Below are 16,362 nucleotides of genomic sequence, written 5' to 3' on the forward strand. Positions count from 1 at the left end.
TCATATGGTTGCCATTAGCGATATTTTTTTTCGAGTTGTCTACACCACGGATCTAGTTGATAAGCCGCCAAGTCCTGTCATCGCTGTGTGTAGAGTCGCGATAGTACTTTAAAGAATGGCGATTACTTAAGTGACAAGTCTGTTTGTGTTTGTAGTATTTTTTTAAATTTTGTTTTCAGGCCAACGAGAAGAAATAGAATCAAGCGATCTCAACATGTGGTTTAAAATTCAAAGCCATTGGAAAACTGGTCACTAACTGCAGACTGCAAGGAAAAACATGGAGAATCTTAAAAGAATTTTCATCCTCACATTCATGGCGTGTGTGATTGGAATACGATTAAGTGAAGGTGCGTTGTGAGTGAAACTTGAAAATTTTACGGGATGTATATAAATATTAGACTCCCTGATTTCCGCGCGATACATGCTGTATTTTAATATGTTGCGTTATGAGAACGCCTCGAGTTTCTTAATCATGACTCGTAAGGCGGGTAAATATTTATTGCGAAATGTCCATCTTCAGTACGTGTTCTGACAACGCTAATACAATTTACAATATATTCGATATATATGACGATGGGGTTTTTGAGGAAGGGAGATAATTTGGTGAACCGAGAGGTTTAATCACGGATGTAAACAATTTTCCTAACCATCTGACAAAATAAACTGCCACTCGATTTCAATTCCTTACTAAACGAAACAATTTAAGTAAGCTTAATATTCCTTGCATAATATTCTAGAAACGAAATTTGAAGAAGGAAAATACATTTCTTATGCAAATTTGCTCTTGAATGTTGCGTGAAAGCGATCACATTTAACAATAGCGCATGTGGATAAATTTCATAAACAATGGGAAAAGGCTTCGGCCACCCTTCTTGCTTCAACAAAAGAATTACAGCCGAAACTTATCTCGAAAAAAAAAATAAATAAAGGCTGAGAATTTCCAAGGATCTTTAGATTTTGTCATAACTATTATGTCCAGAAATAATAAAACTTTATTTATTAGTACACTGAACTTTGGCAGGCTGATTCTTGAGTTAACTCGAATCTTGCCAAACTGTGGTTTTAAAAATGCAAAAGAAACATTTTGCAGTATAGCACAGCGTTTTAGGTTATACTGTCATCGGTGAAATGCACCAATTTGTTTGCGAAAAGAGGAAAATATTTTGCTTCCTGTAGTGATAATTTATGCGATCGCATGGTCAACGCCGCTAAAGATAATTATTTTACCCTCAGGGTTATTTCATACAATATGAGCGACAATTAGTATTCTCTAATATTGGCTGTTAGGTTTCTTTGAAAAATGAATATCGATCAAACTATCGCGTCTATCATTTCAATTTTTTTTTCATGTTAAAACGGTACTTGAAGGACATTTTTAATAAAAAGACGCTGAGAACGAAGCTTGAGTTTTAACATCTATGATCTTTGAGACAGTAACAGACCTTGCCCGCTGTACGAGCCCAAGCTTTATTATAACATTTTGTAGCTTATATTTGCATGCTTTACTTTCTACCGTAATTAAAATGATTTGTATGTGCAGCCGAATAACGGCCCTCTCACGACTTATGGTCATGTATCTTGTATGCAAGTACGGTGTCATTGGGGGCAGGTTTGAAATTTTCACTGAAAAACCTATACCCCGAAGTCACCAAGATGTATGCTATTAGACAAAATCAAACGCTAATCTCCTTGCAGTACAAATCTTTCAAATGTTAACGCTGTGATTACAAATTTGATCAAGTACAATAGGGAGTTAGTTCATTGTACGAGTCAAATTTGAGCCCGAGTACAGGTACGTTCGAGTCACGATCGAGTCAAGTTCCAGTCAGGTTCCGTTTCTTCTGTTTTCTTTTTCATTTTGCTTCGTTTTTGTCTTTATTTAAAGGCTGTAATTGTGATTCTTGCTTTCGTAATGATGTTCCAACTCTCGTTCGAAGCATTAAACATGAACGAGATATTATTGTCAACGCGATCTCGAGAATTCATTGTTCAGTAGCAAATCAACCGCAGTCCTCATTCATTCTCGCCATCTATAATTTTCCTGAAAGGGTTTGTCCAATGTTGCTGGTGACTAAAAGCTTCAGTCACTATGCCCTCTAAAACCCATGTGTTGGGAAAATTAAAAATTCCCGTGACCGTCTTTATTTACCCGTGAAGTGTTTAGATTCTGTTCTATGTTATCCTGGGTCTCCTGTGGACGTAACAAAATAGAGCTTTTAGTGAGGCAGGTAATACTTCATCACCGTCCGTTTTCTCAGTCGTGGAAATGGGATCTCTGCTTCAGATGTATGCAGCTACAGGTCTTAATCCTCCTAAGAAATTGATGAACACTAACGGATGTGGTATATCTTTCCACAGTAGCATCGAGTCAGAGCGGTAATGGCTCTAGCGTTCGATAAAGAAAAATGTTGAAAACCAGGAAGTTAATTTTTTTTCCGTTTACCACCAGCACATCATAATATAAAAGAGAATAACAACCAGAAGACATAAGAATAAGGGAAAAAAGAGAAAAACAAAAGTTGGACCCTGACTTGAACTTGGCTCTTGCCTCGGACTGGACTCGGGTTCGAGCTTGACTCGTGCTAGGAGTAAACTCAGTACAATAGGCCATTTCTTGATACGTCGATCATTCACTTACTCTGTCTCTGAAGCAGGGATGACGCAGTGATGACAGCACTCGCCTCCTAACAATGTGGCCACAGTCAGTCTGAGATCTTGAGATAAATTATTCTACAGCATAGCCAGACTTCTAGTCGCAGCTTGTCTTATATCCGTTGAGGCAGGGCTAAGAAATAGCAAGTTGACATTCACTACGCCTAAAATATACGTCGGAAAAGTCCGGAAATATCGCTATATTTTACTCCCTTATCTCCCCAATCGTATAGAGCTAACAGAATAAACGACATACCAAGTCTTGGATCGAATGTGGATCAATCGATTAAACCAAAGTTGCAATCTCCATGTCTTCTCGTTTGCGTTATCTTTTGAAAAACTTCTAATTATATTGTTTTCTATTGTTCCTCTTTCCTTGTCTCCTAGCACAAAATCGGAAGCCACTTTTTGATTCCAGTCAGGACGCACTTATAGAAGTATACGAGAACACATCAGTCGGTAAGTTACATATATATTTGTGCTACTAATCAAGTCTTCAGTAATGGTGTGGCTGTCCATTCTTGTGCTACTGTTTATTTTATTAAGCTGCAATAACAGATTAGACTGGACTCACACTTAGACACTTCGTGTGTATTTGCTTAAGGATGGTGCCTACTTTTGCTACTGCTCATACGTTCTGCGCATCTTGAGATACTCGGATTTCCTATGGGTTGTGCTTACTAAATCAGGGATATTTTTTCGCGGTTTAAAACTAGGCAGAGAAAGTAGAGCTCAGCAAGTGCTTTTGGTATTCAATATGAAAATTGGGGGAAACCATGCATTTTTCAGAGATAATAAAGCTTCAGTTTGGAAAAAACGCTATACATTGCTTTGTATTTACGGCTTTTTACAATAATTGTTGCTTAATTACCTCTAAAATTTGCGTGGTTACCCCCAATTTTCTTTTTGGATTCCAATAGTCCTTCCTAAGACCTTCTTTTCCCACATAGTTATAAACCGCGCAAAAATACTTCGGTATTAGTAGGCACCGTCCTAAACTCCGGACTAAGGATAGGGGAGCAGTGATGTCGCAGTAGTAAGGGCAGGAGGCATATCACTTGGCTATTTACTAATGCAGCCGAATAGTAGAGCTCAGGGCTACCAAGCTCCAGCAAGAGGTTAGAGTGGGGTTTGAATCTGAAACCTCCGGATCGTTCATAGCCCTAACCGCTCGGTAACACGCTTCCCTTAACTCTCCCATCTCATCCTTAGACTGAGATGAGCAAATGCATTTACCTGAGTGCACGTCCAGTCTTACAAACATTATAATTAATATTATGCAACTGCATTTCCAATAAAAGATGTTTCAAACTTTTGGAGTGTGTGGTCATTCACAGAAAATCTGAAAAACGTGAACGGTATACAAATGAAAAATAGCCGGGACAAACTGGAAGAGCGTCAACTTGGTTAATTTACGTATTTCCTACGTTGTATAAAGGCAGCTGCAGGGAGGGGCCAATTTAACACAACTTTTACACATGATGCTAACAAACTGCGCCCTTGTAGTTGCACCCACACGCAGAAAATGACCTCGTCCAATATTGTTAGAAGTCTTTAATGAGGAGTTTTGAACTCGATTCTGGACTCCTACGTTGGCACTTAAAAGCCAAGGTCTTGCTTGTGAATCACGCCGAGTGTAAAAGGTTTATTAAATTGGCTCCAGAGTTGATGAATAAGACGATGCTCAGTAACTATTACTTTGTTAAGCGATATATAGATGTTGCAAGTTGTCGCCTTGTCTCTGCTTTGCTCTAATTAACATTTAAACATTTGTTCAGGAGCTTCAGTTGCTATTATTAGAGCAAGCGATCAGGAAAACGACCCAATTGTCTTCTCGCTGGATTCCTTGAGCGATGAACAGCTCAACATTAATAACAATGGTAACTTGACGCTACAAAAAACACTAGACAGAGAGGTAAGTGAAGAATAAATATAACCCTCTCTAGGTCCTTCCTTATATAGTCACAAAAGGTTTCCAATCTATATTTTGTCATGGTACACCAACATGGCCGCCTCGCCATTGCCAGGGACTGGGTGCATACACTTCATATAGAGGAGTTTCCAGTTGAGTGTGGAAAGTAATTTCACCTTTTCTTTGGTTTTGCTTCACTATACAGAACTCGCGCCACTTTCTCGACCAATGAGAAGCAAAACCAAAACTAATCTCCGCGCTTGGGGCCGGTTACATGCATTTGCTACGAGTTGTACGTATATGTGATTGATTCATTCGCGTATCCGTCTTTTGTGATTGGCCAGAGTAATTACTTATGGTTTCGGTATTACGACACTCAATTTTGACTAAAACCGTCTATCTTTTAGCCTCCCATGCAGACGTCCTTAAGGGTTCTTCTTTTTTGACGAACCCCTAAGGACGTCTGCGTGGGAGGCTAGTCTATCTTTGGCCAAAAAAAAAGAGGTAAAGAAGAGCTAGGGGAAAAAAAGAGAAAAGATAAGGCACTTAAACAACCATTAAACTTACAAAGTACAAGGAGCAATAAATTGAAGGACTAAGTCCCTTGTCTCTGTACCGGGGTCTCTGTCAGTATATGATTTGAGCTTGAAAAATCATCAAGAAGACATCAGATGATATTTAGGCTCAATTCTCAGTCTATGGTACTTTCCAGCACTCTTCTGCAAATTCAGTTCCTGCCACCTCACTTACAAATGACACCAGTGAATCTCTGCATAGATTCATTATATCTATACACCGATTCTGAGCTTTTTGAAGATCCTCTCCTAGATAAAACAAACAAACAAACAAACAAACAAACAAACAAACAACAACTTAGTAGCCAATCAAAGACGGCGTGGCCGATGTTTGGGAGATTGGTTTTCCTACATCCTATCAGACATAAAACCATCTTGCTAGCCACAACCTTTCCTTCATTTCATCCATCTGTCCATCCATTCATTTGTCCACCCTTTCTTTCTTTCTTTCTTTCTTTCTTTCTTTCTTTCTTTCTTTCTTTCTTTCTTTCTTTCTTTCTTTCTTTCTTTCTTTCTTTCTTTCTTTCTTTCTTTCTTTCTTTCTTTCTTTCTTTCTTTCTTTCTAATTAACAAGCAATGACCATTAAACTAAAGGAAGGCTCGTGGTATGCCAAGGTCACACACTCTGTTTGGCCTGACATGACTAGGATAATTGATATCCAGACATGAAGTAGAAGATCTCAAATTATGTTGATTATATTTTACAAGTTTAGTAAATTCATTAGTTTCTGGATCTCTGTTTAAAGGAGAAAGACCTTTACAGGATAACAGTGTATGCCGCTGACCAATGCCCTGGGTGTGATCTGGAAGTTAGGAAGGTAAATACAATAAATCGGCTGGTTAAATCACGCGGTCAACTTTCCTGAAATTGCAATAAAGGCCTACGTTTTTCCGTTACAGACTTATATAAATATATTAAATGTTTAATAATTTACCACTGTATTTAACCACTCCACGTAACGTTTGATTATATAGCGCACTTTGATAATGCGGTATTGAACTGTTGCCATTCTATGGGTAAATATAAAAGAGTTTCTATCCAAAATAATAAAGCTTTTGACCCTATATATACCCGAGGGGAGGGGGGAGGGGGATTCTGCCCCCTCCTTACTGCGAGTGTAGGTAGAGTTAAATGCGCTTCACGTCTGTCGTAAATAATAAATATTCGTTGAAATAATAAGTATAATACTAAACAGAGTATCATTACCTGGCCGTGTCCTATACACGTTTACGCGTAGAAAGCTATATAACCGAATAATTTTTATTCCTTTAATCTCCAGTCATCAAGGCAGTTCTTTCTGGTAGTGAAGGATATCAATGACGAAACACCCACATTCATCAGTACTCCTTATGTGGCCAGGATAGCTGAGGTGGGCAGCTTAGAACAAATACTACAGACTTTTGTGTTAAGAACCATTCTATGTCCCATGCATTATATTTGAACATAATCAAAATCTCACAAAAAAATGCGCTTGTATGATTTTTGCGTGGCACTCAATTGCTGCATACGGATTTGGCTGGCTCTTGGTTTTTATTACATGTTGTGTACCACGTATGAGATCTGTCGGGTTTCAGTGTCGGGTTAATTTCTGCTTTAATTGGTTAACTGTCGATGGTCTGTCGGTGGACTGTCAGTAACGTGTCGATAACCTGTCGGCTGACAGACGACCGACAATTGGCTGTTCTTCACAATTACCACATTTTTAGTTGTATGATATCAATGCCAGCCGGGGAGATCGTCACTATATTTCTCATGAATATCAGAGGCTTAGATAAAAGTTAAACAAGAGATGTTACCAAGGAATGAACAGATTGATAACGAGTCAACGGATTGATAATGAGACAACTAGTTACTGTGTAAATCGTGGTAAAAGCTCTAGGTGCCAGTAGAATCCCATAATGTGGCCGGTAAAGAAAACGAAATTTTTCAGAAAAAAGTTTATCGAATAAAAAGAAACAAATTCTGGGTAAACCATGATGAGAACTGCAGAATGTGATGGAATTATTAAATACTTTATTAGGTATCGTCCGTATACCAGAGGTCTTCACAAAACAAATCGCCTAAAAATGGAAAAAAGAACATTCAGGGGTGAAACGATCTAACCCACCCCATCCCTCACTATACGGGCATGGTATGATCCTATAGCCATTACTTTATGAACTTAGGTTGGTTCATAACAACATGAGCGTGTGGGAGCGGTGAGAGATATGAATACTGACGAACAGCGGGTCATTCAAAGCAAGGGTTTTAACTTATAATAAACCTTTATTTGTTTCTAGAATGACACTGTTGGGGATCTAGTGATCCAAGTTAGTGCTGTTGATAAAGACGCTGGCCAAAATAGTAAACTGTCCTACACATTTAGCCCCAAAACAAAGGTAAAGTGGCAAGTTAATTAGTTACTTAGCAAGGTGTAGTTCTTCTATAAATAACAAATTATAACTAAACATTGTTACTTTTGTTACTAATGAATAAATGAACCATTTTTCTTGTATGTTGCCATATCTTCACGTTTGTTTTCAATCCCCAAATAAATTGATAATTAAACACTTTCATACACTACCCTCACCAGTACATCAATCGATTGATGGTTGGTGGATTGATTGCATGTTAATCGATCAGTTGATTAAACGATTGATTGTATTATTGATTGATGGCTTGCTTGCTTGTGCGTTTGTTGGATAGCTAGAATCTTGCTTGAGAACCTTTCTTCTTAATTTTCTCGTTTGCTTGGATGATTGATTATTGATTGAATACATTGATAGTACCATTGTCTGCTTGTTTGCAAGGATAGCTACTTTCTTGCTTACTAAGAAGGTGCTTGACTGGTTGGTTTGTGGATTGTTTGATAAATTCACTAAATAATGACAGTCGTTTGATAAAGTTTGCTTCAGTCGATTAGCTACCCACTTCTTTCCCTTCCAATTTTCTCCGATCTTTTTTCTAATGTGTTCTTCAATCTTCTGAAGTGCATCTCTTCAGGATTTTCTGAACCGTTCAATTTATCAACACTCCTTCAATTTTTTTTCTAACTTTATGCCTTGTTGGTTTTTCTTTGAAGGGTTCTGTAAGTCCGTGGAAGGTTAGCATATTCTCTTTTCTATCTCTTGTGGTTTCTCTTTGTTTATTCACTCACAATTTACAACAATACCTGCATGTATAATACCATTCCATTCTGCGGTTGGCATTGCCAACCAATAACACCCGGACATGATGCCAAACTTCATAAAAACCGGTACACAACGCTCGGTTGTAGGTAAATGCATTGCCCATTCAATAATAAAAACCTTTCAAATCATTGCTGTTTTTCTGACTGGTCTATGCTTCATAAATGCTCCTATTTTTTTCAATGTGGATTCTCAAGAATTCCATGTGGATTTCTACGTGTGGTCATTACATCTTACTCATTGCTCTCGTCTTGGCTTTCCTAGTTCACTTCTCTTCCTAACACTTATAGCCCCATTTTTTTTTTCTTACCATCAAATTCTTTACCTCCCTTCTCTATTGAAGCACTCTTTGATTCTTTGCCATATCTAGTTGAGGTACTCTTAGTCACTTATTGTGACATAGCAAAAGATTGAAAATAATTATCATGGAGCACAGGATTCGCTCTCTTACCTCATAGTCTCTTGGACATAGTAATGAGAAATTAACTGAGAAATTAACGTGTATGAACTTATTGACTGAAAGGAAGGGTCAGAAGGAAAAATATTTTCCACAATGAGTTGATGTCTACACTCGCGCGATTCATGCGGTATAACAAAGAGTAGACATATTTCGTTACATCCCGATTTAATTGAGTAGTTTATTGTTAAATATTAATTACGCCTGATATAGTCCATGCAGTTGGAGTGACTTCCTTGGGTCACCTATGAATACCAATGGATTCAGGCTCTGCGTTGGCGTTGAATTGTTGAAAACTCAGTCGAATTTCAAATCTGTTTGAAAAACATGGAAATAATATTTTAATATCGAACAAAACAGAATATTATTTTTGCCTAATGTCGCTGTTAAAGTTTTCGCGAGCCGCCATTTTGGATTTCATGACGTCATAGGTTCACCTGTTATTTTACCACAAAAAGAATTTAGCTTCCTGACAATAGCAGCACACTCGTATGATGTGCGGGTGAACTGGAAATTTAAAAGCGACAATGGTCGGGATAAATATGCAATTTTTTGAACATTAAAATGGTATATCCACTTTTTCAAGTACACCTTGAAATTTAGACTATTTTCCAAAACATATACCATCAACTCTTTGTAAGAGTGGAGGTTCCGTTAATCATATGCCTTTCTGTTCAGCAGACAGACACCTTTGCAATAAGCAACCATGACGGGAAAATAACTGTTAACGGCCCTCTGGATTTTGAAAAAGAGCAACGGTACACGCTTTTTGTCACTGTAAAGGTACGTTATCCCCAATTATTTTATTGGCCGTTTTTATACTATAGGACGCATTATCCGTCTTAACGAACTATCTTCCGTTGCGCGTCGTTCAAGATGGACAATGGAAGATTATTCGTCTAGGCGCATAATGCGTTTTGTGCCCGTCTTTATACTAGAGACACATAACCAGACAAACAACAAATATTTGTCCAAGCTCGTCCAGATGGATGATGCGTCCTCTAAGATAAAATCGGCCATTGTAAGATTAAGAACTGTACAAAAGTAATGTAAACGGGCTCGAATTTCACCCATTGTTTCCGGCTACGATTCAGCGAAATTTTGCAGACTTTCGTACGGGCTTGGAGCTGCCACGAAAAATCAGAATTCAGTTGAAACGAGGCTAAATTTTGCGAGTATATTTATATAAGCGGAAAATAAACGGGGCTTGGGGAACGCAAGTGACATAAAGGCATCCTTAATAATCCATCATCAAATGCTTTAAACGACATCAATAACCTCCGTACCCATATGTTGAATACTACTTACCGTTAAGCTGGGAATTTCACGCTTATATAGAGAGGGCAAAAGAGTTCGTAAGCTTACTATAATAACAGCAAATTAACAATTAAGCCTACGGACTTATTCAGCTCTTTTTAATCTTCCAAGATGGTGGAGTTAATTTTGTACCTTTATAGTCTTACGTAACTGAAGTCGAAATGGATTTTTTTACCATTTCTTCTTAAGTAAACGTTGCTTTTAATTTATAGGCCCTTCAATTCATAACGGGTTGGTACATCAGAAATGACGTTATAGTTTGGAGTCTTATGACTAATAAAACGTTTTTAAAAAGATTGCGCGTGGTCAGAAGCCCTGACCACGCGGTTGAACATCAAGGAGGGCGACATCAGCATTTGATTGATTAAGTAATTGATGCTTTACTTCATTGAATAGTTCTAATTGCTAAATTATGTCATCGATTCATTATCATGATCTATTGATCATGACTGATTGCCCGATTGTTTAATTGACAGCAACAACACTTTATTACCTCTACTTAAAAAGCCTACAGACATAAAATAGCACGTAAATAAATGAAAGGTGCGGTCTTCCTAAAAGAACTAAAATAGAGTTAAAGAACTTGGAAGCCAGGTTTGCATGGAAATAATTTAGATTTCAAGGTCAGGAACACACATTACAACTACACAAAAAAACCACGCAAGACAAACAAATATCTTCCTAACAGAATGAATAAAGCTAACACTCAAAAGGGAGCAGCAAATGGATCATTAATGAGAAATAAAAGAGATAACAGAAATGTAAAGCTACTGGTCGATTTATTGATTTAATGTCCAACTGATTATTTCACTGATATGCAATGGTAATTGAACCGAGTGGAGTGCAATTTGGTTTGAAATCATATGCGTGATTTGAAATCTCAAGTATGATTTCAGACCAAAATTGCATCACACGAAGTTCAATTACCACTTTATTACACCCATTTTGAAATCACACAGTTGGCTAGTGCAGGAAAACCATGAAATTGGATTGATTATTATTATTATTTCATTTTCATTTTGATGGGCTAAAAAAGGATGCGATTTACAGCAAAAAAGTTGTGTGATTCGTGAATAAATTGCACCGGTTGAGAGCCAATCAGATTGCAAAGATCACCAGTGATTTCAAAATGGTTTCACCGGTTGGTTGGATGATGATTTTACTGATTGATTTACTGATTGCTGCTGCTGCTATTAATATATTTGCGACAGGATGCTGGCAATCCTCCTTTGGAGTCTGAAACAACAGTCATCGTCGATGTCACTGATGTTAGTGACAATCCACCTAAGTTTCTAAGATCCATTTACCTTGAAGAAATCCCTGAAAACAAACCACAGGTGAAAGAAAGAAGTTAAATTTAATTTTTGTTACTGATATGTAATTAGTTGCACTAAATGAGCAGAATTTGAACTCTGGTCTGAAGCCGATTGGTTGAGTGCTCACTGAGAAGAAATAGACTGGAAAGATTGTTAAATTTCTTTCTTCATGTTTTTTTTTTAACCCGTACCTGGATTAAACACGTTGTCTGTTGTTATAGTTAGTTATTGCAATCATAAATATTTCCTCAACATTTCCACTGATAACGCAAGAAAAAAAGTGAAGGCTATGAGATATTTGGACTTCTTACTTATCACAGCCTTAAAAGCGAAAGACATCGCCAATTTGAACAATTTGTAAACTAGGGCCCAGTCCCTTTATGAACTTGGGAACGGACAATTGGGATCGTAAAATTCTACTGAAGCTTGTAGGAATACTAATTTTGATTCAATATTAAAAAAAATGTTGTTTTTGTTTTTTGTTCTCGTCGCTCAGGGGTCCTTAATTGTGCAAGTCCAGGCAGTAGACGGAGACGCTGGAGTTAGCAACGAAGTATTTTATGAGATAATAAGTGGTAAGCATTGATTAAAAAAAGAATGTTCGGAAAACGTCTGAAACTATTTATAAACGTCATTTACGACAGGGATTACTAAGATATGTAACAATCATTCAACCCTCATCGCCCATCTTCACTTGCAAATTATTTTTTCCCTTCTGTGTTCAGCAATATTTTAAACTCTACCAGAGGGGAGTACAGTTAATTTCCCAAATCATTGGCAATTCTATTTTTAAACAGGAGGCAGTTCCTTTCTCACCTTCAGTTGGCAATCAACCATCAGAGCGTAAACAACTGACAAAGAACATGTGCCTTTTTATTCGGCTTTTACCGATAAAATTGGCTTCGTTTTCAGAATAACCCTCGTTAAACAAATTAGGACTTGATATCTTATATTGCTACAGTGATATTATAAAATTTTGAGGCATATTTTTCAGTGGACGCTTGAGTCAACAACTTGTCAAGACTGAACAGCGTCTAAATTTGCATCTCACTCCCGCAAAAGTGTGAAATGAAGGAGGGGCTTACCCTTTTATAGCGGAACTTCTTGTTTAAAAACTATTATAAATCCAAGGCGGAATGCGATAGTGCGTGGAAAAAAAATAATGAAAGACAGCTTTTGACGTTTCCTTTGGACAAGAACGTTCGTTAAATTTATCACAATTTCCAATGAGTACTTTTTAAACGGTGTACAAGCGTGACAGGCCTACACATCCTTAGCGCGTTTTAGCTTTTTTTATATTTTGGCTCTCAAAAGTATATCTTTGATTGACCGCCCTCTTTTGTAACATGAAGGGTGTGTCTTTGTAAATTTCTTTGAGCAATGGTTAAATTTACAGGGGACATCGCTCATTTCGTAGAGAAAAGGGTGTTCCCTAAAAGATATACCCGTGAGGGCAAAACTTTCATTTAGGCTAAAACACGTACGTGAGAGGGGCGGAAGCCTGTCAAACCCATTATTGCTATTTTGGTTTCCGGGCAAAGCAACAACCATCAATAGTGACCTTAGTGGAGATAAAAGTTTGCTTAGTGGAACTACCATTTGTTTGTTGTTCTAATAAAGCGCTTGTTTCCTTTTCTTTCCTTAACAGGCAACGATGAAGGATTGTTTGCAATCAACAAGACTTCTGGCGAGATTTCTGTGAATGGGACAATAGATGCAGAAAAAACAGATTTCTTTAGGATCACAGTTCGGGTAATTTAATTTCTTTTAATTTCCCTTCATATTTTCAAACCAACAAGTCGTCAAAGCTCCTTTTATTTTTGCTCTAGCTAACGCTGAAAAGTAAAAACTCAACTAGCAATTGTGTTTTACACAGTAATTTTTTTGGTTGACCATGGTCTACACAAACACAGCGCCAAAGAATACTAAAGAATCATTAATGTAACAACCATAGAGAAAAAATATTTGCCTCTTTAAGGATTAGCTGTATCGTAAGTCGGATTCACTTGCTCTTTAGCATGCGGTTTTTAGCCTCAGGGCCAGGGTTCCAAAATCAATTGTGTGGAGCAGACCTTTGGAGCACCGAAAGGATAAGCCAAGGGTGTCTGGCTTTGCGCATGCGGAAAAGAGCCTCGGAGACTGCGAAAACTGTCTTTTTATTTATTCCTGTCAATGAGGTCCATCGTCGGTTTGATAGGATCAACATGCTCTGTTCCTTGTTTTTTAGAATGGTTACCACTCATCACGGAGAATAGCCAGTTTCAATGAAAATCGCAAACAAGCAAAATGAATTGACGTAAAACCAACTACAACTGAAACAACTTCTAAGATAACAAAGCTCGCATATTGTTAAGAACTGAAGTAGACAAAATTCTTTTATCTGAATAGATATATAACTTTGATCTCAGTATTTTTAGCGCTTCTTATTACGTACCAAGAGCACCAGAAATTAGCGCTTGATTTGGTCTTGTTTTAGTCGTTAACGAATTGTTAAAACCATTGAATTTTTCCCCAACTCGTCTGGTGCTGGCTGACGCATGTATCTGCATTGAATTCTTTGTTCTTTCTTCTTTGATGTTTTTCACCAGTCGTTGTGTTTGATTTTTAGAGACCTTTAGAAACTGACGTTACGGCTAACCACAAACAGTTGGCAGTCTCGTGACTAGTGGTTGCCCGCTATCATTGGAGTAACGGTTTTTCACTTTTCCAGTTTCCGACATTCACACGTCATTTACAATTCATTAACCCCAACGTACTTTGTGTTATCTGGCACCTTTGAATGTTGCTGATATAGAAAACAGCTCTTTACATTTAAGTTCATGTGAGCTAGAACAAAAAGGCATGAACTTATGAACTTATTCATAAAAAAATTTACAAATTCTTGAGGTCTTGTCTTATAGCTCTATACTTTGATCCGAAAACGTTAATTGAAATAGCTGTGTATCTCGAAATATAGTATTTCTTCTAAGTACTTCGCTAAAAAGTCAAAGAAAATCTTGTATTCGTAGTCGTACAAAGGTCTCTATTAATCTGGGTACAACAACACTTCAACTGAAAGCCACCTTTCTGCTTTATTTGGTTTTTGTTCCTGCTATTGCACAGGCATCAGAGGTAGTCGATCCCTCATCAAAATCCACTGCTGTAGTTTTGATAACGGTCCTGGATACGAATGACAACTCTCCTCAGTTCCTGCAGAGTGGCTATCACTTCAAAATTAGAGAGGACCTGGCTGAGCCTGGTTACATTGTTACAGATCAGCTAAATGTGCAAGATAAAGATATCAATGTAAGTACCACGGTGAAATTAAAAATGACGTGCACTTGGTGAGAAAAGGCTAAAATATTTGCTTTTGAATATCTCGACGACGGGTTATTGTGATTACACCTGACATAACACTGAGATTGAATCAGTAACAGGTTGAAAACGCTTGACGTTATACCAACCAGTACAGCAGTTGTATTGAAGGTGGTTATTATGCTTTTCTTAATAAGACTAAAAACAAGGGTCGCGGGGAGGGGGGGGGGGGGGGGGGGCGTGGTATAATCTGGCTTTGATATAACGGTTTTCGTACTTTCCTTTTTTGCATTTTATTGTGGTAGCGGCAAAATTCTAGATTTTTGGCATCTTTAAAGGGGAAGTATCACGAAAATTTGATGTCATTTCAAAACCCAAAAATGTTTGTCTGACAGCAAAAACAAAAATTAATTTTCTAGTTTTGTTATAAGTTATCACCCCAGTGCAATAAAACTGTCGATTAGTGCCCCTGACCACAGACAGAGTAGGTCGGAATGGATTGAAACTTGAAAAATGTTAGGCTATTGTTTTTTCAAGTTTTCGTATTTTTGTTTCCAAAATGCGCTAGAACAGAGTACGAGTTGTTCCTGTCAATAATTGAGTTGATTTCTCTCCTCGTTGTTCTAGAATTATTTTATAGCAAAGTGAAGGTCTTCTTTCACCATATATAACAAAAGAGTTCAAAAACCTCATGATACTTCCCCTTTAATGAGTGAAATGAATTTCATTTATACGGCGGGAGGGGGGAGGGAGGGAGGGGCTGGAGGGAGTCTTTACTTAAATTGACTTAATGGAAAGAAAAAGGATTTAAGGACGGTGCCTACTATTGTTACTGCGCATACGTTCTGCGCATCTCGAGATACTCAGGTTTCCTATGGGTGGTGCCTACTAATACAGGAATAATTTTGCGCGGTTTAAAACTATACGGAGAAAGCAGAACTTAGCAAGTGCTTTTGGTATCTCAAAGGAAAATAAGGGGTAACCATGCATTTTTCAGAGATAATTAAGCTTCAATTTAGGAAAAAAATCCCATACATTGCTTTATATTTTGACGCTTTTTAGGGATATTATTGCTTAATTATCTCTGAAAAATGCGTGGTTACCCCCAATTTTCTTTTTGGATTCCAAGAGGCCTTGCTAAGATCTGTTTTTCCCGCATAGTCATAAGCCGCACAAAAATACTTCGGTATTAGTAGGCACCGTCCTTAAATAAACGTTTTCCTTTTTAGCCTCAGAATCGCCGCTTTGCCTACTCCCTCTCTGGACCAGACAGTGGTTACTTCACAATAGATCCTTCCTCTGGATTGCTCAAAATAAATGCTAGCTTGGACTATGAGCAGGGAAAATTCAATTATTCTTTCAAGGTAATTATGTATTCCATAATCAGACGCACGACACAAACTCTGTTAATTTCGCGTTCGCTCTTCTGACTCGTCTAATTTCACGGGTAAAGGAGATGCAGTAATGGGAATGTATCACGTCGTAAATGGTCTTTTATATTGTTGTTGCTATAGTTGGTGTTATCGTTCACATAAACTCTACCTCTAGCATTAGGACACCTCCTTCACACAGGCAGTTTTTTCAGTCGTAGGGAAATTGAGACATCCTGTGCACCCAAGCTGCGACACCTTAATAATAATAATAATAATAATAATAATAATAATAATAATA

General features: G+C 37.7%; 1 protein-coding gene across 4 annotated transcripts in view; it reads left to right on the top strand.

The window, feature by feature from the left end:
- The first annotated feature begins 222 nt into the window (after positions 1 to 222).
- Positions 223 to 16,362, top strand: part of LOC146460499 (cadherin-23-like) — a 55,335-nt gene continuing 39,195 nt past the window's right edge. Inside the window, exons 1-13 of one of the 4 annotated variants that reach the window (XM_085088114.1) lie at positions 223 to 347; positions 3,040 to 3,111; positions 4,431 to 4,567; positions 5,886 to 5,957; positions 6,420 to 6,509; positions 7,420 to 7,518; positions 8,202 to 8,222; positions 9,443 to 9,547; positions 11,293 to 11,418; positions 11,894 to 11,972; positions 13,046 to 13,149; positions 14,500 to 14,682; positions 15,921 to 16,055. In XM_085088114.1, the coding sequence (XP_084944240.1) occupies positions 278 to 347; positions 3,040 to 3,111; positions 4,431 to 4,567; positions 5,886 to 5,957; positions 6,420 to 6,509; positions 7,420 to 7,518; positions 8,202 to 8,222; positions 9,443 to 9,547; positions 11,293 to 11,418; positions 11,894 to 11,972; positions 13,046 to 13,149; positions 14,500 to 14,682; positions 15,921 to 16,055 (1,293 nt within the window). In that variant the 5' untranslated portion in view covers positions 223 to 277. The remainder of the gene's footprint in view (positions 348 to 3,039; positions 3,112 to 4,430; positions 4,568 to 5,885; positions 5,958 to 6,419; positions 6,510 to 7,419; positions 7,519 to 8,201; positions 8,223 to 9,442; positions 9,548 to 11,292; positions 11,419 to 11,893; positions 11,973 to 13,045; positions 13,150 to 14,499; positions 14,683 to 15,920; positions 16,056 to 16,362) is intronic. The other 3 variants (XM_085088115.1, XM_085088116.1, XM_085088117.1) reach the window with 3 other exon arrangements.

Source organism: Pavona decussata, unplaced genomic scaffold (genome assembly GCF_977016875.1).
Source record: "Pavona decussata unplaced genomic scaffold, jaPavDecu1.1 SCAFFOLD_211, whole genome shotgun sequence".
Taxonomy (NCBI): domain Eukaryota; kingdom Metazoa; phylum Cnidaria; class Anthozoa; order Scleractinia; family Agariciidae; genus Pavona; species Pavona decussata.